The 23,650-nt window shown below is 46.1% G+C and overlaps 2 protein-coding genes across 2 annotated transcripts in view; both read right to left on the bottom strand.

Annotated features, from left to right (window-relative positions):
* SAMM50 (SAMM50 sorting and assembly machinery component) overlaps positions 1–15,183 on the bottom strand; it is a 33,994-nt gene extending 18,811 nt beyond the window's left edge. The window contains exons 1-9 of the mRNA XM_008052904.1: positions 14,967–15,183; positions 11,238–11,348; positions 9,885–9,986; positions 6,627–6,714; positions 5,278–5,384; positions 4,520–4,650; positions 4,201–4,288; positions 1,124–1,252; positions 496–567 (exon numbers count right to left, since the gene is read on the bottom strand). Of these exons, the coding sequence (XP_008051095.1) occupies positions 496–567; positions 1,124–1,252; positions 4,201–4,288; positions 4,520–4,650; positions 5,278–5,384; positions 6,627–6,714; positions 9,885–9,986; positions 11,238–11,348; positions 14,967–14,987 (849 nt within the window). The 5' untranslated portion in view covers positions 14,988–15,183. The remainder of the gene's footprint in view (positions 1–495; positions 568–1,123; positions 1,253–4,200; positions 4,289–4,519; positions 4,651–5,277; positions 5,385–6,626; positions 6,715–9,884; positions 9,987–11,237; positions 11,349–14,966) is intronic.
* Positions 15,184–22,727: 7,544 nt separating this feature from the next.
* PNPLA3 (patatin like phospholipase domain containing 3) overlaps positions 22,728–23,650 on the bottom strand; it is a 17,692-nt gene continuing 16,769 nt past the window's right edge. The window contains exon 9 of the mRNA XM_021709905.1: positions 22,728–23,489. Within this exon, the coding sequence (XP_021565580.1) occupies positions 23,390–23,489 (100 nt within the window). The 3' untranslated portion in view covers positions 22,728–23,389. The remainder of the gene's footprint in view (positions 23,490–23,650) is intronic.

Here is a 23,650-nt window from a genome sequence, read left to right as displayed (position 1 = left end):
AGAGAAAGTGAAGGACAGACGAACAGCCTGCTTCCAACACCATCTGAGGAGGACGCTTCTTCTAGGTGGTTGAAGACTGCTCTTTCATGGGCAGCAGGCAAACAGTGCCCGCGTCCCCTACTGCTATCACCTTCCTGTTCCTGGGGGTGTGTGCTACAATCCCTGACTTCAGGTGCTCTTTCATAGGGAACCCAGGACATCGCTGGCACCAAATCCCAACACTCCTCCTGGCTTATCATATGCCCCCACTGGAGATGCCACAGCCCTATCCCCACCTGGGGTTCTGTGAAAGGAGACAAGACGAAACTGCAGGGAGCAAGAAGCAACTCTGAGGCTAGGAGTCCTGACAGTGGGGCTGATGATCCTGGCAAGCAACTCCAGAAGCATTTTACAACAAGAAAGTTCACTATTACATGTGTGAACACTCTGTGTGACTCCCCACCCCCAGGGACGGCTCCCCTCACCCTGTAGAGGTTATAAGGGAAAGAACACTACCTGGTTAACTTTCAGCAAAGCACCTCTTCTTGGCAAAATGGAAGAATTCCGAGAATCAATGACCATGGCATGCTGAAAGAAATTTGAATGGGGGTACTTCAAACAGTTCTATAAAATCACAGTAAACACTTACTGAGCACTGAATAGATTTGAGGTCTGTGCAAAGCACGTTACAACTACTAAATCATGTCATCTTTATAAAAATCCTTGAAGGAAGGTGGTATGATTTCCCTATCTTATATACAAGGACACAGAGACCGAGAACAAGACTTTAAAGAAATCCTGCTCATTACAACCTGTCACTGGGTTCATTCTCTAAAGAAGCTCAGTACCCTGGCCTAAGTCAACTCAGTCAGCTTTCTAGTTATTTTTGAAAGCAAAAATATCACAGACAGCTCTTAAACACACCTTTCTCCATTACCACTGATACTGCTTGGAAAAGACAACTTGAGGCAGAACAAAACAAGCCCAGAGACAGCTAGAAGCCACTGTCTTAACTGCCCAATCTTGGGGACACTTTTTAGTCAACCCCCCATGTTGGCAAAGATTATGAGCACCAGGCAAAGAGCGCCCAGTGTATAGCACGGTCCATCAACAAAGTCATTTACTCAAATAAGAAAGTCATTACCGAAAGAGATGACTTGAGTGAATGTCCACTTTCTTTTCGAACAGCAAACGATGCTGTCCTGGACAGGCAGCCCAGTTCTCGCCACACGCCCTCCCATTTGACAGTGTGGCTGGTCTTCCATATGGGAAACTGCAAACACACACAGAAATGAGACACCGTTCTGTACCACACATGCTTGCGGAAGTGGTTGCAAATCACTGTTTGGAATCAGGGATCACTAATTAATTGGCTAAATACCTAAATATTTGTTAAATGATGGGAGGGGGAAAGAAGGGGAAAGAGAACAGAGGGAGGAAGGACCAAGGAAGCAGGGAGAAAGTTGTGAATTCAAAGGAAATACTGCTCTAAGCAGCAGGACTGTATTCCACGTGAGCAGACAGGGCCACTAATCTGAAAGCTGCAGCAACTCTGAAACCAACAGGTGCTGTCTCTTCCCCAGCTCTTTGTAAAGGATAAGGCACCTAAGACATGTGATACACACCCTACCCAGTCTGCCCAAACCCTTGTCTGAAGCCAAGTACCCAGCTGACTCGCCTAACCTGCTGAGAACAAGGAGCCAGAGCTCAACAAGAGTTAGGAGTATCCTTTTTTTTTTTTTTGAGTCGGAGTCTCACTGTGTTGCCCAGGCTGGAGTGCAGTGGCACGCTCATGGCCACCACAGCCTTGACCTGCTGGGCTCAGGCAATCCTTCTGCCTCAGCCTTCGAAGTAGCTGGAACTACAGGCATGCGCCACCATGCCTGACTCCTGTAGTTGGAGGCCAAACCAAGTGAGCTCTGAGTCTAAGCAAGTGGGACCTGTCCCGCAGGCTGTCACACTCGTCTTAGATTCCCATCTCAGAGAAATGCCTGTGTTCTTTCTGAGCAGTGAATGACGTTGTTTGGCAGCTTTGGGAAGTACGACGGTGATTTAACTCACAAGGAAGCCAAGTCACCCATACTCCTCAGAGGATGTTCCACACTGGACACTCTCTGTAGCCCTCAGGCCTGCAAGGGAACTCAAGGCCATAGGGTGGGGTGAGGCACCATCAGAGTCATGGAACACCCCATGTGGCTTTCAGAGCAAGAACCTGGGGGCATCTACCTCAGCATAACGACTTATGGAGCACCCAAAAGGCATCCTGCCAGGCACTGGGGAAGCAAGAGACTGCACGGAGGAAGAGCCTTGCCTGCCTGTCATTTGTGCACTTCAGGCCACCTGAGATTCAGGTCCTTTCCCAAACGCCTGTGGAAGGTACAGAGCTACCTAAGTCATTTCTTTGTTCCTTATAAGGTAGCTCTTAGTAAAAAAGACACAGCCGGGCATGGTGGCTCACATCTGTAATCCCAGTATTTTGGAAGGTCAAGGCAGGAGGATTGCTTAAGTTCAGGAGTTTAAGACCAGCCTGGCCAACACAGTGAGACTTTGTTTCTACAAAAAAATCAAAAAATTAGCCAGGCATGGTGGCACACGTATAGTTCCAGCTACTCGAGAGGCTGAGGAAGGATCGCCTGAGACTGGGAGGTCGAGGCTGTGGTGAGCTGTGATTGTGCCACTGCATTCCAGTCTGGGAGACAGAGTGAAACCCTGACTCAAAAAAGAAGCAAAAAGGATATTAATATTCAGGGGAGACAACAGCAGGTATAGACAGGTGAGTCAGACAGCAGCATATGATCAGGGCAGTGAGCCCTTCCTTAAAGTGGGACCTGAGGACTCCACAGTGAGAATGATCCAGTCCTCTCCTCTCGAAGCTCAGCTCACTCAGCTTCAGGGCTGCTGGCTACAAGGCCTCCACCCTCCATTTCCCTCCTCCCCTCCACTTGCATCTACTCCACAAAGTCTATACTTTGGTGTCTCATCTCTGCTATCCCTTGAGGAGAACTGAGGTGTTTCCACTCTCCTAAGAGTCTGTTCTTTAAAAGGCTTAGAAAAGAGATAAAGGGGAACACCAGGGAAAAGCTCCCAGGGGCCTAACCACTGCTGGCACCTGGAGACCTGCCGGAGGATGGCGGGCTGGAGAGGGCAGAATGTGCCCTAGGCGTCCCCGCCATGTTCCCACCCGAGGGCATCCGAGGACTGTATCAGAGCAGAAAGGCATCTAGGGCTGTTGCTTCTAGACAAGGAAAGGCTATCACCCGGAGGAAAGGAAACGGAAGTGCAAGCATGCCCAGATGCTCATGCTCACATCCTGAGCCTGAAGTCCACCTGGTCCACCTGAGTGTGCTCAGAGTTTTCACGACCTTGGTGTGTAAAGATCACGGGCTGCTGATGCACCTCAAGTGCCTGCAACGTGCCGTGAGCTTTACCTACTCTTCTCATTTAATCCTTCCAACAGCCCTATGAGACTGCATTTCCTTCATTTTAGAGATGAGTGTTTGCCCAAAGTCACACGACCTTTAGAGGCCTAGAGGGAGTCAAGGCAGGTGGTCTGTCTCCAGGGCTTCAGTAGGGCTTCTTGGAAGGGGGCGTGGCCCATTCCCAGAGATTCAGATTCAGCAGCTCAAGGTGGGCCCAAGAATATGCATTTCTAATGTACTCATAAGTGAGGCTGATGCTGCTGGTCTGAAGTCTACACATGGGGACTACTCATATGCAATACTGCATCTCATGGCCTCCCTCATTAACTAAAGCCTAGAACAAGAGGGGGAAGCAAGGAATAGTGGACAAAAGAATGGAAAGAGAGCAGATCATCACAAAGCTCAGAAAAGGTCAAATAATATTAATTCCATCTGTGGCATTTAATCCTACCCTTCTAGACATAAAATTAGGTGTGACCAATTACTAAACCTTCCAGTGAACTGAAGCGACTCTGCTGGCTATCAGAAACTGTTGATCTTAACACACATGGGGAAGGACAAGCAGATGTTGCCACAGGTAGTGAGGATCAGTGTAAGGAGCTGCCAATGTGGATCCCAGCCATTCTGGCCTTCGGCAACCTGCACTCAACTACAGAAGAGGTGCCCAGACGGGAGGCAGCTGGTGAGGAGGGCAGAGGGCTTGTGTTCTCCCTGCCTCCCTCTTGCTGCTTCTGGGAATTAAGAACAAAAGCACTTTATTTTCACCCAAGCCCACAAAGGGAATGATTAAAATGCAGCTTACACTGTACTCGGCTGATACTCCTCTGTCCGTCTCCCGAAGAGAGCTCCAAGGGAACTGTCCAGTAACTTTATATAAGTTTACAGAGAAACTAGGAGACAATGGGATAGAGCTTTAAAAAGCTGAAACAGTGATTAGAACGTGTACACATTTACATCAAAAGATTTAAAACTACGCCCGCGGTCTCCAAGAGGAACTCTACAACATGTTGTCATACTGCAGAAGCGGCAGTTGATTCTGTAAAGTTTCTTTTCACAAACAAGCCACCTATTTAAACTTTTAAATCAGGCCAGTGTACTCAATGATCTGTTTGGCTTCCTACTTTCTTTCGAAGTTTCCAGGCCGTGGTTTGAAGAAGGAAAGGCCATATGAAGTTTCTTTTGTTCCATAGGAAAACTGAAAAGTCACCTTTTCTGCACGACCTAGGAGATTAGGAAGTTTGAGGCCAAGTACCTAGGAGGAAAAAAAGAAGCAGTGGTTGAAATTGAAGGAACAAGAACTTTGGATAGAGACGATGCTGGTTAAGGGACTTTTGTAAAAACAGAACAAAAATGTAGACCATGGATCTGACCTTTCATTTGTAATTGCCTTTTTTCCCCCTTTTTTAATTTTTAAACAAAGTTTATTAGAGAAAAGAAGGGAGAAAAGCAAGGGAGACATGCTAGAGTAGGCATAGGTGAACGAAACTGCCTGTAATTGCTTTTATTCATTAAAACATGGCTTTGCTGAGTGTATATATCCTATGGGCAAACCTGAAAAATGCAAAGGACAAGCTAACCTTAAACTTTGAAGTTCAAGCTCTAAAATCTACAGATTTGGAATATAAAGGAATTCAAACAAGAGAATATTAATATAAACATTCCCCAAATCATTACAAATTACCAATGTTAATATTGCTATCAAACAATTCAAAACACATTATAATCAATTCTAGGGAGATTAAAGAAAAACCACAAATAACATTTTAAGGTACATAAAACAACAGAGCTCTGAAACTATTATCAGCTTTTACAGTGTAGCCATAGTTTAAAGCTCCCAATTCTAAATTCCAATATAAGGGGAAAAAAGCCTCTACCATACCATACTGCCTTCATTGTTTCCAACCATGGTGTTATAACTGCCTGTTAATCTCCTTAATTCAGTTACTTCAAAGGTAACATCTAACCCATTTGGAAGTGCATCATCACCTAAGTAAATAAAAAAAAAAAAGTAGCAAGCAATAAGACAGCTAGAATGTCATTGTATTTTGGGCTCCCTTGCTAAACAAGACAGAAAACAGTCTGAAGGTTCATTCTATTTTACAATTTCCTTTGAAGATACTATCTATTTTAATGTTTGAGAATACTCCCACACAAAATCAAAATACTGCACATCTCTACACAAAAAATGTGCTTCAGTGTTTCAGGTAGGATGTATCAAAACACAGGGTTGGATATGGTGGCTCATGCCTGTCCAGATAGATCAGGTGCCCCATGATCTGATCTTCTGACTACTTTTCTGCCTTACTTTGATCACTCTTGGTCCTCAAAATCTGCATTCTTGTGGTCCACCACCCAACCATCCTGCATCCCTCCCTCACTGCCAGCCCTTCTCTCCACACTAACTCAAGCACCTTTTACTAATAGGTCTCAGCTTACAGTCACCCTTTCCAGGACACCTGCTGGTCTCCTCCCACCCTGGCCAGATGAAGCTGAGTTTCCTCCTTAAGCCCATATGGTACAACATGTCAACTGTACTGTCAACACATACTGGTCTGTCCTCCAACCCTGCCCCACCTGACCAGAGCTCCTTCAGAAGAAGACTGCTTGGTTTGCTGCTGTATCTGTATCCTGGTGCCTGAACAGGGCCTGACTTATAGCAGGTACTCATTAGTAAAAGAATAAATGTTGACTAAGTTGAGACTTGCCTGGTATCACACAGCAACAAGAAAATGAGCAAAAACTAAAACGGGAATTGGATTCCCGTCTCTTTTTAAAGCACACATGAAGATGGGGTCTGCCAGAGCCCATCTGCACAGCCGCTGGCCTGGGATACGGTGAATGCAGCCTGGCGCCCTCCTTCAGAATCATTCTCAGAGCCTCACTGTAGTCCAGTATAGTCCACTATCTGCAAAGTTCACCATTCCTCCTTCCATCTGATATAAAAATCCATTCCTAAGCCAGGCATGGTGGCATACACCTGTCCTGGCCACTCAGGAAGATGAAGTGGGAGGACTGCTTAAGCTCGGGAGTTCGAGACCAGCCTGGCAAATTAGCAAGACTTTGTCCTCTTCCTTCCCAAAAAAACCCAGTCCCTTCCCTGAGACTGCTAACTACCAAGCCTATTTGATAAACCTTCAGGCACTACCTATATCTGGCCACATAGCCTTTCTGTGATCCTGGAGGATGGATGGAAAGGGAATTATAAAGATACTACCGCACAATATGTACCTTGACATGTATCGATCAAAACATCCACTTGTCTAAAAATTCCCAGACGAAGCAATTTTTCACGGGCTTCGTGAGATTTCCGCATTACCTATAAGAGAGAAAAAAAACAAACCAGAGAAAGCATCCTTCTAAGATACAGAAACACGACGAAAATGACAGCTACATGACTAGGCAGTTTACTACTTGACGCCACTAAGTCACAATCACTGAAAAGTGAGTACCGCCACGACCAGTGCCTGAAAGAATGGAAAAAGCACCACGGGGGTAACAAAAATCCATATTCAAAGTAAAAAAACACACCGAGGATGTAAAGAGTGTGCATAACATAATCTCTTTTGCATAAACATAAAATGTAATTAAGGTACACACATACCCCTCACTGCCTAGCATGTTTTTCTGGAAGGTATCACAAGCCACTGTGAGTAGTCATTATGTTTGGTAAACAGAGACATGCGTGTGAGCACGCAGTTTTTAAAAAAAAATTTTTTTTCACGTTTCCCTATGAGAAAGAAGTGCATGCCTTTTTGTGTTGTTTTCATTTTCTAACCATTTCTAACCACTTTTCAACTTTCTTTCCTCTCTTCATTGTCAACAGCTGCCACTTTTGATGCCAGGAGTCCATTTTTGTTAGAAGGACAGCAGAAAAAGGGCAAGGCAGGCAAGACACTCAGGAAGCAAAGTAAGAAAGAACTTTGTGCGATGAGAAAAGTTTAGGCTCCATCCTGCAGATAAAGGGAGTCACTGTAGAATTTCCAGCAGGAAAGAGGCAGTATCAAAATTCCTTGTGAGAAGAGAACTGGCCACATGGATGAATACAACGTTCTGTTCAGACGGCCGTACACATGAAAGAAGCAGGAAGGGCTCCAGTAGCAGCCCCAGGAGCTAGGGTGGAGGCAGCTCAGTGCGGTAGAGGGAGGATGCACCCTGGACACGTTTCCCAGGCAGGAGCCAGAGGACATGGCCACTGGTTAGGTGGAGCACATGAGAAGAAGAGGCTACAGAAACTTGTGGCTCTGGACTTAGTACCTGGCTAGAGGTTGGCGCCATTAGAGAAGTCAGGGATAGAGATGGAAGGACAGGCAGGGCAGAAGGCAGAAAAGATGAGGACTTCAGATTTTAGCCACAAGAAGTTGGAGTTGTCTGTGGCAATTCCATGAAGAAATGTTTAGTAGGCAGCTGCATATTCAGGGCTAAAGTTCAACACTGAAGTGGCTGGAATCAGAGCACAGGAGCCCTTAACATTTAGGCTGTAATTGAAATCAGGGGTGTGGGAGATCACCAAGAAGGCTGATCTTGTGGAAAAGCAACAAGAAGCTGACAATGGAGCCTTAGCATGACTGTGAAGAGATAGAAAGCAATCCAGGAGAACAACTGAAATACAGGTAAGAGAAAACCTCAGAGAAGAGGAAGAATAGAAACACATTCAAAAGGCAAATAACCAAGCAGGAAAAACACACTCAACAAAACCTTCAAAGTGATCATTTCTTTAATATGCAAAGAGTTCCTGCAAATTAACAAAAGTCTAAAAACCCAATGGAAAACAGAAGACACTAACAAATTAATTCACAAAAGAGAAATTAGAATGACCAGCAAACAGAAAAAAAAGCATCATTAATAAATAAATGCAAATTAAAACAATGAGATAGTATTTTTCACCTAACAGAATGGCAAAATTTTAAATGGTGTAGTAACATTCAATTTTGAGAAACAGGCTATCTCATACACTGCTGCAAGAGTGAGAATTGGTGTGATCGCTTTTTAGAACAATATGGCAGTATCAGTGAAAATGATAAGGTACACACCCTCTAATCTAGTAATCTCACTTCTAGGAATTTATTCTACAGACATACTGCCATATGTACACTAAGATGTTTATGCAGCATTGTTTGTAAGAATAAGACACTCAATTAATTTAAATGTCCATCAATGGAAAACCCTACACTAAGTGTGTACAATGAGGTACCATGCAGACAACAGATTGGTATGTGCTGATGTGAAAAGATCTCCATAACTGACGATGTTAAAAAAGAAATGTGAATGAGACTACTGTTTAAAGAACACATATGGCCAGGCTCAGTGGCTCAGCCTGTAATCCCAGCACTTTGGGAGGCTGAGGCAAGTGGATTGCCTGAGCCCGTGGGTTCGAGATCAGCCCAGGCAACTTGGTGAGACCTCGTCTCTACAATAAATAAAAAATTAGCTGGGTGTGGTAGCACACACCTGTAGTTCCAGATACTTGGAAGGCTGAGGCGGAAGGATTGCAGGAGCCCAGCAGGTCGACGCCGGAGCGGCCGTGAATGCGCTACTGCACTACAGCCTGGGCAACAGAGTGAGACTCTAACTCAAAAATAAGAAGAAAATAAATAAAGAGCACATATGTTTACACATGTGTACAACACACATGTACAACATAACTGGGCGGATGCAGAAAAAACTGTTAGCCATGTTACCTCTGGAGAGTGGACTGGGATCGGCCAAGGTAGGGAAACGTGTACACTTCATTTCAGTAACCTTTGTACCATTTGATATTATATATATATATATATATATATATATATATATGTTTATATATTTTTAAAAATTGTGCTTATGTATCACTTTAATCTTTTTTTTAAAGTGGGAATGGTCCACAGTACCAAGCACTGCTGTAGGTTCAAGTAAAATAAGGACTGAAAGGAGCCAGCTGGACCTGGCCACAAGGAAGCTGCTCTTGGACCTCACCTAGATATGTTCCATGTGGTCCCAAGGGTAGGACAGAAGGAATCCCCAGGAAGAGGAGAAAGAAGTACAGTCTGGGAAGGAAAGTGCTCCACAAACAGAGTAAAGCCCTTGAGATGAGAGAGTATACACCCCACACTCATTCGCGTGTGGTTGCAGAGGGTCCTGGAGGAGAGGACACACTACAGCACTCAGCATGGTACCTGGGAAGGGCTGAGCACTGATCCCATCGGCTCCTGTGATGATGCTAGAAGAGCGACAAAGAGCAGAGGCTGGACCAGCCTTGGACAAGAGAACAGACATTTCTTTCTCTAGGATAAGAGAGATAAGAGGTACAAACCACTTAAGTTTGTAGGAGGCACCCCGGGAACTGAGGGGATTCAGCAGTGGGGGGGGTTGCCAATGTTCCCTCTCAGGTAGGAGGCAGGTCTCCGGTGGAGAGGCTAGGGACAGTGTGCTCTGTGCTTTGAGAGGAAGAGATTTATAAATAAGTTCTTCAAAAGAGCCTGGAAAAGAACATCAAGTAGAGATGACACTTACCTCAATGAGGTTTTTAGCTTTAAAAACATCTCCAATTTCACAAATGATGATATCATCTTTAGTTCTTCCAAGCCCATCGAAATGAACATGTTGAACAACCACCTAAATGTAAAATAGGGACACTGATTATTACATGTCACAAGGCAAGAGATTAGATGTCAAAACTAAAGGCAATGTCTGAGGTTAATTTCAAGATGTTTTTCAAGTTTAATAACTTACACTTTTTTTTTTTCTTTTGAGTTGGAGTCTCACTCGGTCACCCAGACTGAAGTGCAATGGCCGCTCTCGGCCACCACAGCCTTGACCTGCTGGGCTCCGGCGATCCTTCCGCCTCAGCCTTCCGAGTAGCCGGAATTACAGGCATGCGCTACCACGCCCAGCTAATTTTGTGATTTATTGTAGAGCTGAGGTCTCGCCTGCCCAGGCGGGTCTCGAACCCGCGGGCTCAGGCAATCCACTCACCTCAGCCTCCCAAGGCGCGGGATTACAGGCTGAGCCACCGAGTCCGGCTTACACTTCTTACTTCTGGACTTTATTATTTTTCATACCTTTTAAAAAAAACTAGTCAGTTGGACTTCCCCTTTGCTAGGTCTGTAGCTCCTGTGAATGAGATCTCTCCAGCCACATAACCCAGGACCACGCTAGCCCTAAACCAAGGTAGATCACAGATGTGCCCCCTAATCCTTCTCAACATACTCCCTGAGCACTGGCCTATGCAGAAACACAGGCCATGACCCCTGACTTAGTAACTGTGCACATCTTGCTAAAGACCTTGCAGGTACTTTGATCAATACAGCACAACAAATGCTGACTCAAAGAGCCCCTCCCCTCTCTGCTCAGTCTCCTGACTAGAAAATAAACTCTGTAAGACATGGAGGGCAACCTCCTTGGGTCCCCTCTCACTGTGGGAGTTTTTTCTGTCCTCTTAATAAATCCTGTTTTCTAAAGAGAGAGAGAGAGAGAGAGAGAAAGGTGTTTTTAAATTTCAAAGGCAAAAAAGTTTAGGAAGTTTCATTTGAGACCCACAGTCTCTTTTCTGGGAGCAAGGAACAGATGTATAAATTTAAGTATAATTTGAGTTTGTCCTTGAAATATTTTTGGTTTTTAAATGACATACATTTTTTTTTAAGTGTTTGCCTAAATCTCTCACATAAAAAATCGCAAAGAAAAACTACTTCTCTAAAAATAGAAACTATTTTTCTAAAAGTCACCAGTCTTTTAGTTGGAGATGGTTACAAACTCTTCTTTGATAAAAGCACTGAGACAGGTTAATTAATTTACATCTACCTAGTGGTTTACGAAGGTGAATGTTTCCAGTAATATTTGTATCAAGACCATCAACAGAAAACTCACATCTTTGTTTTCGAGAATTTCCTGTTTAGCTTCAGGTTCAACTTCAACAAATTCAGCTTCTTCTCCTAATCCTCCAAAATCAGGTCCAGTTGATGGAAGAGGCTCTAAACTCTGAAATGGAGGGAGGACCCACAGATAAATGACTTTGTAACATACGTATATACATTTTAAAAACCTTTGAGGTTTTTTTTTTTTAGATGGTGCCTCAGAAAATTCCGTTGTTCCCTCTGGTGAGTGGAGGCAGGGGACAGGAGGGGGAATAGGGTGTACAAAGGCAGGTGTAAGCTGCTATCAATGTGCAAGTTCTTGGGTTGGTTGTTAACTCATTAGTGTTCACTAAATAAAGCAGATAAAAAAATAACTAAAAGGTCATGCACAAACCCATGATGATGGTGTCATGAACCACAGATGATGACTGACTTAATTCTGTACACCTGAGGCCCATGTGAAGGAAAAACACCATTCAAAAACAAGAAGCCACAAAGGTATTTATCAGGGAAAAGAAAAAATTTTTTTTCCTGTTGTTATAGAACGTATCCTAATTTTTAGAATCAAAACTGTATACATTCTAGGATAGCTACACTGATAAGCCAAATCATTAAGAAAATATTTTGTGTAGGCCCTAATAGACTTTTTTCATTTCACAAAGCTTATTTACATAAAAGAGAACTGCATATGCTTATAAAATGGGTTAGAAAGTGGTAACTTTCTACAGGCTGAATGGATACCATCCCAAAACACTAAAGTATCTTCCGCATCTTAAGCATTCCATAGGCTATGCTTGATTTAGTATTTCCGGGAAGACATAATATACATTTAGTAGGACAGATGGTCTCCAACTTAGGATAGTTTAACTTAAAATTTTTTGACGTTATAATGGTGCGAAAGCATATGCATTCAGGAGAAAGCATACTTCAAGTACACATACAAACATTCTGCTTTTCAATCACAGTACAATATTCAATAAATTACCTGAGATTTTCAACAGTTCATTCCAAAACAGGCTTGTTTTAGATGAATTTTCCCAACTGTAGGCTAATGCATGTGTTCTGAACACGTTCACAACAGGCTAAGCCATGATGCTCAGTAGGTTAGGTGTATTAAGCACATTTTCGCCTTGTAATATTTTCAACTTTTGATGGGTTTATTAGGGCACGGTTGAGCAACATTCACATCCACAATACCATAAGCATATATACGTATTTACGCATTATGTTATATATGCTTACGACTATAACTTATTGTATAATATTTATTTACTTATTTTTTTCCTGAGTTTGCCTGATCATAAGTCACTGAGATAAACTTGCTTAATCACAGGGACTCCCAGCCACCCCTTGGAGACGAACTCAAGAAGGCCTAGAGCAGCAGCAGATGAATGCCACAAAACAGCCAAGTTTGAGGAAATCTATGTTAACTCCTTGCTCTCCTAATCCTCTACAATTAGGCACTTTTTAAGTCTGTACAAGTGTTTGGCATCTGCATATGTGAAGCAATGAGGATTCTGGGGCCACTATCACCTTTTCCCGAGTATATAAACAGCCTTCTGTCAGTATCCGTTCTCTGGGAAGATAACTGGCCAGACAGTATCACGTTCCCTTTCCTATCCCCGCCCTAAAAGGCTCTGACGGTCCTCAAATACACATATGGGGATAGAATTCAACTACATTCCTTAGCAGGGCCCACTTCTGCTACTGCAGTTTCTATCCCCACCACCCATCCCACCCTCACATTCAGGCTTTCACACACCTTGTTCCCTATTCCAGAACAGCTTTCCCCTACGTAGCTTAAAAAGTCAGCCTAAATGTTATCTCCTCTGTGAGTCATTCCTGGCTACTTCAGGCAAAAGCAGTCTCTCCCTCAAAGGGACACCTCGATGTGAGAAGTGTATGACCTTCACAGGTACTCCTTCTGTTTCTTATTTTTGTCTGCCCTGGCACATCAGAAGTCCTCAATGAACATTTGTGGGAAAAGGAATGAGTTTTCTTTTCTGTTCTTCATTTAATAAATATGGACTGAATGCCTACTGTGGCTGGGCACTGGGCTCACAGCAGTTAGCAAGATCAAGCAGTTGTGGTTGAGGATGAATTTCATATAAGTTAAAAATAATTTTTAAAAAAGAAGATATTGCTCGGAAAAAATATATAACTTCATATCATACCTTTTCATTTTTGTTGCACAATATCTTAAAAATTGAATCATTATTATAGTTCTCAAAAGCATAAACAAATTAAGAATATGTGCACATATTCATTATTCTTAATCCAAATGCTTAGCAAATATACTTTGTCTGGGCACAAAGTTTATATTGTATTATACTTTAAAAATTCCACTACAGTTCCTAAAATCTCAAAACAGGAAGCCTGCCAGACCTATCTATATTCTTTAATCTGGAGTGTAGACTTATATCCCCATTGTTCCTACAGATAGGATTTCTGATTTTAGAAACATAAGGCTTTTTGCTTAAGAATTGCTTAAGATGCTTTTTAGATTCCTGAATTCCAGTAACACAGCTGACACTAACCAGGCTGGACTCCCACAGAGGAACAGCATGAGAACAATTTCTTCCTCCCCCTGTCCAATAACTTCACCCTGCACTCTCTGCCTAATCAACCATTTTCAATCTACACACTTTGACCCACTTTCAGACCTTGAAAAACTCTAGACTCAGACTAACTCCTTGGGGAGGTGGATGTAAGCTTTTCTCCCATCTCCTCGTTCGGCAGCCCTACGATTAAACGTCTTTCTCTGCTGCAACCTGATGTCTTGGTGTATTGCCTTCTCATGCACATTGGGCAACAGACCTATGAGGGTTCCACAAAGAGCATGTCAGAAGAGCAATGGTATTTGATCTGAAAGATATACCAAGGAGAGCTAAGTCCAATTATGGATGACAGGCTGAGATCTGTGCTAAAATCTTTTGAATGAGAATGGGGAACGATTGTAAACTTCTGAGTGGAGCAAGTGAAACGATCCACATTGTAGTAGAAAAGTACTGTTTGGTCTGGGACTCAGGAAGTCTGAGTGTTAGGACATTCTGAGCCTGTAAACTATGTAACTTTGGTAGCCAAACAAAGTAATTCATTCTCTGTCCCTCGGTTAAAACCAGGATGAAGGAGACCGGTTTGGCAGCAGTAAGCAGGCGGCAAACACCCAAGTAGGTACTTCACAGGCATTAAGTCTTTGAATTCTCGCAACAACCTGGTGAAGTCGGACCATTACTACCTCCACTTTCAAAGGAGGAATTATGGCACGGAGAGGTATCCGTCTTTGCACGGTAAACAGGAGAAAAGAGAACTCCTAGCTAAACAGGTCTGGGTTAGAAGGCGTCAAAGGATTCTCGTTGCTCCCGGTGTCCATAATGACTACAGCAGCGGCTGAGCAGGCAGAGGCTGGAGAAGGTGACCGGTAAGAACAGAAAACTTCAGAATCGTGGAAAAAGAGAATATATTCACTATGGTTCAGGACATCATGCAAAGTTCGCTACTCCCCTCTGGGTCACTGACTCGCTGAGTGACCTTGAGCGCGTCTCGTCCCTCGTCTGAGCATCAAGTGGCTGCCAGGCGGTCAACGAGACTCGCTGGCCCGAGGCGACATCTTTGCGGCCTCCTCAGCCCGGCCCCGACGCCCTCTCTCCACAGAAACCCTCGGCGCAGCCAGAAGAGCGTCTCCCCGCGGCGCCCGGCCCGCCCAGAGGTCACGCAGCCCACGGGTCGCTGGGTCTCTTACCCGGGCGTGCACCGTCCCCATGGTTCCCCTCCAGCTGCCGCCTCGCAGAGCTGCCGGGGCCCCACCAAGCCTTGGCTGCTGAGGGCAGAGGCGGGTCTGCGGTGGCAGAGCTGCAAGTCAGTTCAACTCCCACAAACCCCCGGCCTCGGCGTACTGGGGGCGGCCATGATGCCCTGCCTTTTCCCCGCCCCCCCGCTTCACGGTACCTGCGCTCATTGGTCCCTATGAACCTATGACCCGGATGTTCACCGGACAGCCGGAAATTCTGATGGCGCAAGCGCAGAACGTCCTCTGACGCCCCCGACGCTTCTGGCGCGTGGAGGGACGGAGAAAGACGCGTGTTCGAGAGGGTCTCCTGGGAGGCTAGCGGCTGGCGTTGGCGCCTGGGAGAGATCAGACCGGCTGATGGGTGCTCAGGGAGACATTACACAGGTCTCTCTCTTAGCCCTCTTGGCACCCACGCGCTGGTGAAGTCCCGAGGTTCAGCAGGGAGACCCCAAGTCCGGCTGCCCCCGGCTTGCAGCCGTCGTGTCTCATCGGGAGCTACACAAACCTTGATGGGTGCCCTGACTCTTCTCCTACTCGCTTATGGACCCTTCAAGTCATTGGAAACCCCGGGGCTCTGTTTCCTCGTCAGATTGAAGATGATGGTTATACCTGCTTCACAGGGTAGGATTAAAAGAGACGGAAAAGAAAGCGTCCTGGCATGGGGCATGTCACACAGTAGGCACTGGACAAATGACCCTCATTCGTTCAACCGCAGCCAATTAACAGGAGCGAAGGCCATCTAGGTGTCTGGACGGGGACCATTCATATCTGTGAACAAGACAGCTTGCTTTTTGGGGGCAAAACTCCCTCGCCTTAAAAAGAAAAAAAAAATTACAGTCACACACTGTGATAAGTGCAATGAAAGAAACAAGTAAGAGACAGTAGGGGATAGAGGACGTTTCAGTATTATTTCGAGTCATGTCACCATTCCCTCCTGATAACAGAAGCATCATTATTTCACTTTTTCTTCTCCCCTCTTCCTCCCTCCCAGAGACCCTGACTTCCTTTCCATTTAAATAGCAGCACCCTAGCTAGGTCTTTAGCATCCCTGAGCTAAATTATTCAATGTCCACATTCCCTCTCTTGTCTGGAGAGAGGCAGAATCCCTGCCATCCCCCACTGTACCCTTTGTAGGTTGAACTACCCAGCTGTCTTCCCAACTACACTGTCAGCTCATGTCCCTGAGCCTAGCACACTGCCTGGCACCATGCTGGGACTCGGTGGATATTTGCTGAGTCACTTCTCCCCTACCCCAAACCAGGGCAGACAGAAGCTGTTCATCCCCCAAGATAGACTTGAGAGCTGGGAGGGGACCCAGGAGGGAAGACAGTAGGTGTTGAGTAACCCTTCCACCACCCAAACACCAGGCCTTCCAGGATGCTCACCAGGCTATCCTGACTTACGTATTGCTCTATTCCTGGTGCTTAGAACAGTGCCTGGCTCTGTAAGTAGTTGATGCCACCGTCATTACATTAGAGGGGCATTGAAGGTGACACATTCCTACTTCACTCCCCAGCCCCATGCTTTTGCTGACACTGTTTCTTCTGCCTAGGACACCCTTTCATGGCCACTCTACCTGGGAGTCCACACTGTCTGAGAGAGTCACATCGCCACCCCAGCCCCACCATCACCAGTGTTCCCACTCCCCAGCAGTGCTTCTCTTAGTGTGTCCTGGAGACCATGCCAAGAGTCCCTCTCAGATGATTCTTTTATTTATATTTATTGTAGAGATGAGGTCTCACCAAGTTGCCCAGGCGGGTCTCAAACCCGCAGGCTCAGGCAATTCACTCACTTTGGCCTCCCAAAGCATGGGATTACAGGTTGAGCCACCGAGCCCGGCTCAGATGATTATTTTAAATGCATATTCCTGGGCCTTGGTACTGACCTACTGAATCAGAAATCTATGGAAAGTAGAATTTAGAAATCTACCTTTTAAAGAAGTTGGGCATGGGGCTCCTGCCTGGAATCCCAGCACTTTGGGAGGCCAAGGCAGGAGGATTGCTTGAGCCTAGGAGCTCAGGACCAGCCTAGGCAACATGGTGAGACTTCATTTCTTTAAAAAAGGAAAAATAATAATCAACAATAAAGAAGTTTGCCAGATCATTCTTTGGCCCACTAGATATAAAGAACCCCTCATTTTATTTATGTATATATGTACTTATATTTTTGAGATAGGGTCTCCTGTTGGTTTGTTTATATTTTTGAGACAGCATCTCCCTCTATTTGTTTATGTTGAGACAATGTCTCCCTCTGTTGCCCAGGCTGTAGTGCAGTGGTATGATCATAGCTCAGTGTAGCCTCAACCTTCTGGGCTCAAGTGATCCTTGTGCCTCAGTCTCCCAAGTAGCTGAAACTATGGTCACTTGCCACTGTGCCAGCTAATTAAGAACCCCTCATTTTAAAAAGCCTCTGAACTGGGCATGGTGACACACGCCTGTAATCCCAGCTACTCAGGAAGCTGAGGCAAGAGGATTGCCTGAACCTAGGAGGTTGAGGCTATAGTGAGCTACAATCACACCATTGCATTCCAGCCTGACAGTGAGACCCTGTCTAAAACAAATTACAATAAATTATCTGTTTGTTTCCATGTCATTCTTCACCACTGCCTTCCAAAAGTCTTTGAAAACATGGGTCTTATGAGGACTGTGGTCAGAAATGGAGTAGGGGAGGGGCAGAGCAGCAGGGAGAAGAGGAGGGGGGAGGAGGGAGGTGGGGCATTGACAGGACATGTGGGACAGGGATACAGGCCAGCTGCAGCGCAGACAGGACATTTCCCCATGAAAGGAGAAAGGTGGGCAGGGCGGCCCTGGGGATGAAGCTTCTGGGATTGGGTTCAAGAGGCCAGAGGAAGGAGCCTGGGCTGCCAGCCGGTGGCGCTGGGCTGGATAGTAGCTGTGACCCCAGGCACGTCACAACCCTCTTAGTGTCTGTTTTCTCCACTGTCAGGTAACGGGATGGGATTGCTAAGGACGCTGCCAAATCTACAAAAGATTTTAAAGATCTGCTTAGATTTCATGGTAGGAAGTAACAGATCCTGAGCATTTGCAGGGAATCTTGGTTCTTCGTCTGCCAGGGCACCACAGAAATCAGATTAGCTCTCAATTAGTGATGATGAGAGCAGGCTTTACGGACAGACCTGCTGGCATTCAGTCATGATTCTACCCCTTCCAAGATGCATGGCCTCGGGCAAGGCATGTACAGTACCTCTCAGAGTCAGTTTCCTCTTTGTAAAGTGGGGACAGTAACAGTATGTATCTCACATGGTGCTCTGAGGAGTCAGTGAGTCAATATATGTTGAGGCATACCTGGCCCGAAGCAAGTGCTGTGCAGTGGGCACTTTGCTAAGTGCTTTTCTTAAATTCTCTTATTTAACCTTCATAGTAAGGTGACTGGCCTTTGATAGAGTGAATCAGGCTCAGACACTAAGCAACTTAACCTTGAATTCCTACAGGTCACAAACCAGGTGGGACCCAGGAGGGTCTGATGGGGCCTCGTGCTCTTAGCCACCTCATCACGATGCCCCCATGTCACAGGAATTAGGTAGAGGGAGCTCCTTTAGGAGATGATGACGCAGAAGCCTCCCAACCCTGGATTCCCATCTTCGGGCAAGTTTAGAAGGAATTAGGAAGGAACCTGGCGCATGTGACTGGCTGCATCCATCAGGCGTCTGTGTGAAGACAGCTCACAATGTCCTGGCAGGACCCATCCATGTCGTCTTGAGGTCAATTTTACAAACCCAAACATTGAAAGGTCCAATCAACGCTCAGTGCTCACAGTACTGACTCCTGGGGTCCAGGGAACCTGTCCCTGGCCACCAAAGCAACCCCCCAGCTCATCCTCAAAAGGCTGTGTTAGGTGTGAACATTTTGACAGAGATTTTCAAAGATAATCTGGGAGACTGAACAAATTTTAAGCACTAGTCACACAAGCTGGACAGTTACTCAAAATTCATTGCCAGTTTCCAGGGCCTCAATTTCCTCATCTATAAATTGGGGATGATAGCAGCCTCTACTATCTGAAGATTTCATGAGATCAGGCAGGGAGCCTGGCACACTGCAGACATTGAATAAGCCAGGTGCTCTTTCTCCAAACAGCCCTCTTCTTGCAAGTCCTCCCTCTTTATTCTTGAGTACACCACTTCAGAGAAGGCCGTGAGGTTGCCCTACAGATTGCAGCAAGAGTCATGAGTCAAGTATTTGAGAGCCTATTGTGTGCTGGGCCCTGGGCCAGAATGGCAGAGGGCACAGGAAAAACACAAAATCACATGCTTTCCTCTCAAACAAATGCTGTCTCCGACAGTCACAATATTAAAGGCTTTGCAATATAGAAGTCCTGCAGTACATATATGCCCATTTACTTCTCTTTAACCCATTTCACTGAATGTACTGGGTCATAGAGACTTTGGTTTTTGTTTTGAGGTTTTCTGTGGCCTCCAACTATGCTGTTCACTGTATTTCTTGTGCTTCTCTTTGGGGCAAAAGGTAGAATTGCATTTCTCTGCCCCATCCATGTAACTTGCTTTGGTCAACACATTGCGAGCAGAAAGGATATGGGTGACTTCCGATAAAAACCTTAAGAACCGTATTTCTTTCACCCTGCCACAGCAATCAGTGTTCCTCCAGATGAGGGGACAGTGCCAGGCTGGGTCTGGGAGTAAGGACAGAGCCCAGCCACGCCCTGCTGGGCATGTGGCATGAGTGAATAATAAACCTTGTGGGGTTTTTGTTAATGCAGCATAAGCTAGCCTATCCTAACTGACAAAATCCATCAAAAGTAGAAATGCAGTTTAGTGACTATGCTGCTTCCCTTAATAAAATCAAACCCCAACTCTTGGCCATGGGGAGGGGAGGCCAGATCTTTCCCACTGGAGTCACCCACCTATTCGTTTGGGACACCCTCGGCCCTTGCTTTCCCCCTTCCCCAGGGGTGAGGGCCCTGAGATGAGGGACTTGTCTCTGCCACCTCTGTCTCCCAGCGCCTGGGAGGGAAGATTGGGAGGCCACTCCAACAGGCAGAGGCCTGTGGTGGGAAGTAGGGTGACCAGAGGAGCTGAGCTGGAGGGAGGCTGGAAGGAGCTGGAGCCTCCACAGGAAGGCCAGTGCCGGTACTGGGGTGTGTTGTGGCCAAGGGTCGGCCCTGGAACAGTGTGGAGGGTGGATGGGCCCAGGGCTGAGAACAGGCCTGAGGGCAGCTGGTGTAGCAGCCCAGGTAGAAAGTGCCAGGCCTGAGCAGGGAGGTGGTGGGCTGGAGACGAGAGGCCAGATTCCAGGGTCCTCAGTGGAGGCAGGTTTGGGGCCAGCTGGAGTGGGGGTAAAGGGCCTCCCTGAATCCCTGGTTCCCAGCTCTGGTGACTTGCAAATTGCAGAACAAAAGCATTCTGCACAGAGATGCTGCCGATATTGAGTGCAGCCGGCCAGTGGGCAGGTGGGCCTGACCCCCACCAGAGCTGGAGACTAGGGTTCCTGGGAGTGAGTGAAGCCTCCCTGGGGGCGGCTGTGCACACTCAGCAGAGCTGTCGTGTCTGAGCCTTGGGGACGAGCCCAGCACCCAGGATGGAGCTGAGGCAGCCTGAGAGCCTGGGGTCCCGGAGGAAGGAGAGAGATTCTAGGAGGTTCTGTTCCACAACATCCAGGAAAGAGCCCTTGGGCCGTGGCAGTGTGGAAGCCACCTGGCGAGGTGGGACCATCCAGGAGCGAGCCCGTAGCTGTGCCTGGAAGAAGGATAGCTCTAAAAGAGCTTGGCTGGGGGTGATGCAGGACCATGTCATAGCTCTTTGGAAAGGGCGTTGAGGCAAAGAAAGCACTTTAAAATCATGTTTATTAGAAGTTATTTTCTAATGCTGGAAGTAAGACATTTTGTTCACTATAGAAATGTGAAAAATACACATCACCACCACAAATATAAAATACGGTTATGAGTAACAGCCTAATGATAACCACTATTAGTCTTTTGTATCTAGGCTTTGAGTCTTCTTTCTGTATGTACACATATATGTACCCACACACATTTTCTTTTTTAACAAAATTAGACTCATATTCCACACTAAGTTTTGCTATCTGTTTACCAAATAAAGATGGCTGCTTCCTGACATGAAATATACTACACACTGATGACTCCTGAGTGGCATATTCCAAAGCATGAATGTACCATAAATTAAAGGAGGGGTTTCATCTGATGACGTGGAGAATGTTTTCATAGGCTGATGAGAAACTTCCAGAGGCAGTTCAGGAGATGGAAGGCCTGGGTGTGGGATGCCTTTCGGAGGGAAGAGAGGGCGGGGTAGGGTGGCATGTAAGGCACGGATGGGGAGGAAGGCCTTGGCCATTTCTAAAAGAAATTCCTTATCTCAGGAGACACTCTGAAAAGCTTGTAAAACAGATGCTCATTTTAAGAAGGTTGAATAGTTTTAAAAAGCACAAAGAAAATAAGTCCCTTGGTATCCTATCAGCCATTTAACATAAGCTGTGTGTACACCTGTCTATGTGGAAATATCCTGGGGAACACGGGAAGGTATGAGGGTGTCTGGCAAGGAGTCCAGGTGGGTGTCAGGCATAGCCTCCCCCACACTATTCCTGCTCTGCACAGGGACAAGGCCTTGCTCTGTGTCCAGAGGGTCATGGGTGGGAGTGCCCACCACTCACCACCCCTTAGCTCACTCAGGGAGTGAACACTAGGAGAGCCAGAGCTCACTCAGCTCCTGTTCAAACCTGGGACTCCTGCCCTGAAGGGAGTCTCTATACACTGGTGACCATCATCCTTTTCACAAGAAGCCTCTGCCTTCAAGGAGTTCACAATCTCATCAAGAGAGCATCTCATGTAGAGTCTGCCCCAGAACCACATCTGCCTTGCAAGGGTACGTCTCCTCAATCAAGTGCTTTATCTGAACTTGCTGGTCCTTCCTCTCCAGAGCACTTATACGATATAGGTGAGAGTTGTAACTTTTTTTGCCAGAATTTAGGAGTTTGAACAAAAGAAAGGAGTTCCTTTCTTTTGTTATGTCTATTATACTCACAGCATCCATAGGGAGAAACACACACATTTCACCTTCAGTTATATCACCTGAGCTTGTAACAGATTTCTACGCCTGGGGAAAAGGTGGCTTCTGGTCTCAAGGGCTTGTCTCCATCAAGGCTGGCAGAGTAGAGATGATGGAGAGAGGCTGGGTAGTGAGAGAATGGAAAGTTGCAAAGAGAGAAAAAGAATACAGGCCAGAAGTGTGCAGAAAATAAGTTCAAGTTCCAGGCTCCAGCAGAAAGGAGATAGAAACTTCTGTTGTGTTTGGTGTCTGCCTGGGGGAGTAGGGGTGACTGCCCTGTAAACTGGATTTCTTTTTAAGCTTATTTTATCAACACCTCCCTGGTTCACATAATACATAAATCAACAGATAATAAAATCTTACATCTTTATGCAAAACTTGTTTTTTTTTTTTTTGAGTTGGGTCTCACTCTCACCCAGGCTGGAGTGCAGTGGCACCATCATGGCTCACCACAGCCTCCACCCCCTGGGCTCAGGTGATTCTTCCACCTCAGCCTCCCAAGTAGCTGGGACTACAGGTGCGCACCAGCTAATTAAAAAAAAAATTTTTTTTTTTTGGTAGAGACAAGGTTTTACCATGTTGCTCAGACTAGTCCCAAAATCCTGGGCTCAAGCGATCCTCCTGCCTCAACCTCCCAAAGTGCTGGGATTACAGGCATGAACTACCATGCCTGGCTAAAAACTCTTTAAAATTATTCTAGTTAAGTAAAAAAGGTATCCTAAAATGTAAATAGATTATCATCTTTTATTTCCCCTCTAGGGAGACATTTTTAGTTGTCAAGGTTATCTTTTAAGGCCACCCGACAAGCAGTGCTCTCCTTGGGAAAGGACTACATCCCTTCCTACTTCACTGACAACTTCCTATACAGGGAGGTGGGATCATGCAACTCTCTTCCTCCCACCCCGCAAGACAGCACCAAGACCAGCGCAGCTGCTAGCACAAGGACCCCGCCTGTCCAAACAGCCTCCATTCTAGGAACCTCGCCCTGGGACAGTCTGACCACTAACAGGGCTGTGAAACAATCAGTGAAGGACCCCCCCACAGCTGAGCTTCCAGGTGCCATGTCCCAACCAACTGAGCAAACAGATGCTTAAATCCTAGATTTCCTTAAGTGCTAGGCATCCACATATACCAAAAGCACTTCCTGGCTTCTCATAAAACCAAACCCATTGCCTTTGGTTTAAATAAATGATTGCATTTAGCCCAGCGGTTGGGATCCAGCACATCACAGGCAAAGGGTCATCAAACAGCAGTGCAGAGGCAGCTGCACAAAGATCAGAAAGGTTCAGCACTGAAGGATCAGTCTGAAGAGTCTCCCAGACTCGCCTCCTCCAGTGGCTCAGGGACTCTTTTCCAAGGGGAAAGTGGGGAAGGCGGAGTGCCAGTCCTGTTCTGGTTCGCACAGGGAGGTCTGCTGGTCGCTCACTGGTGTTCGGGATCTGAAACCAATACAGGAAACTAGCTTAGTAGCCACTCCTGCTGTCCTGAGGTCTTTTTTTTTTGAATTGGAGCCTCACTCTGTCTCCCAGACTGGAGTGCTGTGGCCGCTCCCAGCCACTGCAGCCTCGACCTGCTGGGCTCTGGCGATCCTTCCGCTCAG

The sequence above is a fragment of the Carlito syrichta genome, unplaced genomic scaffold (assembly GCF_000164805.1).
Source record: "Carlito syrichta isolate Samal-C Ts95f unplaced genomic scaffold, Tarsius_syrichta-2.0.1 Scaffold287654, whole genome shotgun sequence".
NCBI classification, from domain to species: Eukaryota; Metazoa; Chordata; class Mammalia; order Primates; family Tarsiidae; genus Carlito; species Carlito syrichta.
This window is presented reverse-complemented; position numbering and strand designations above follow the sequence as displayed.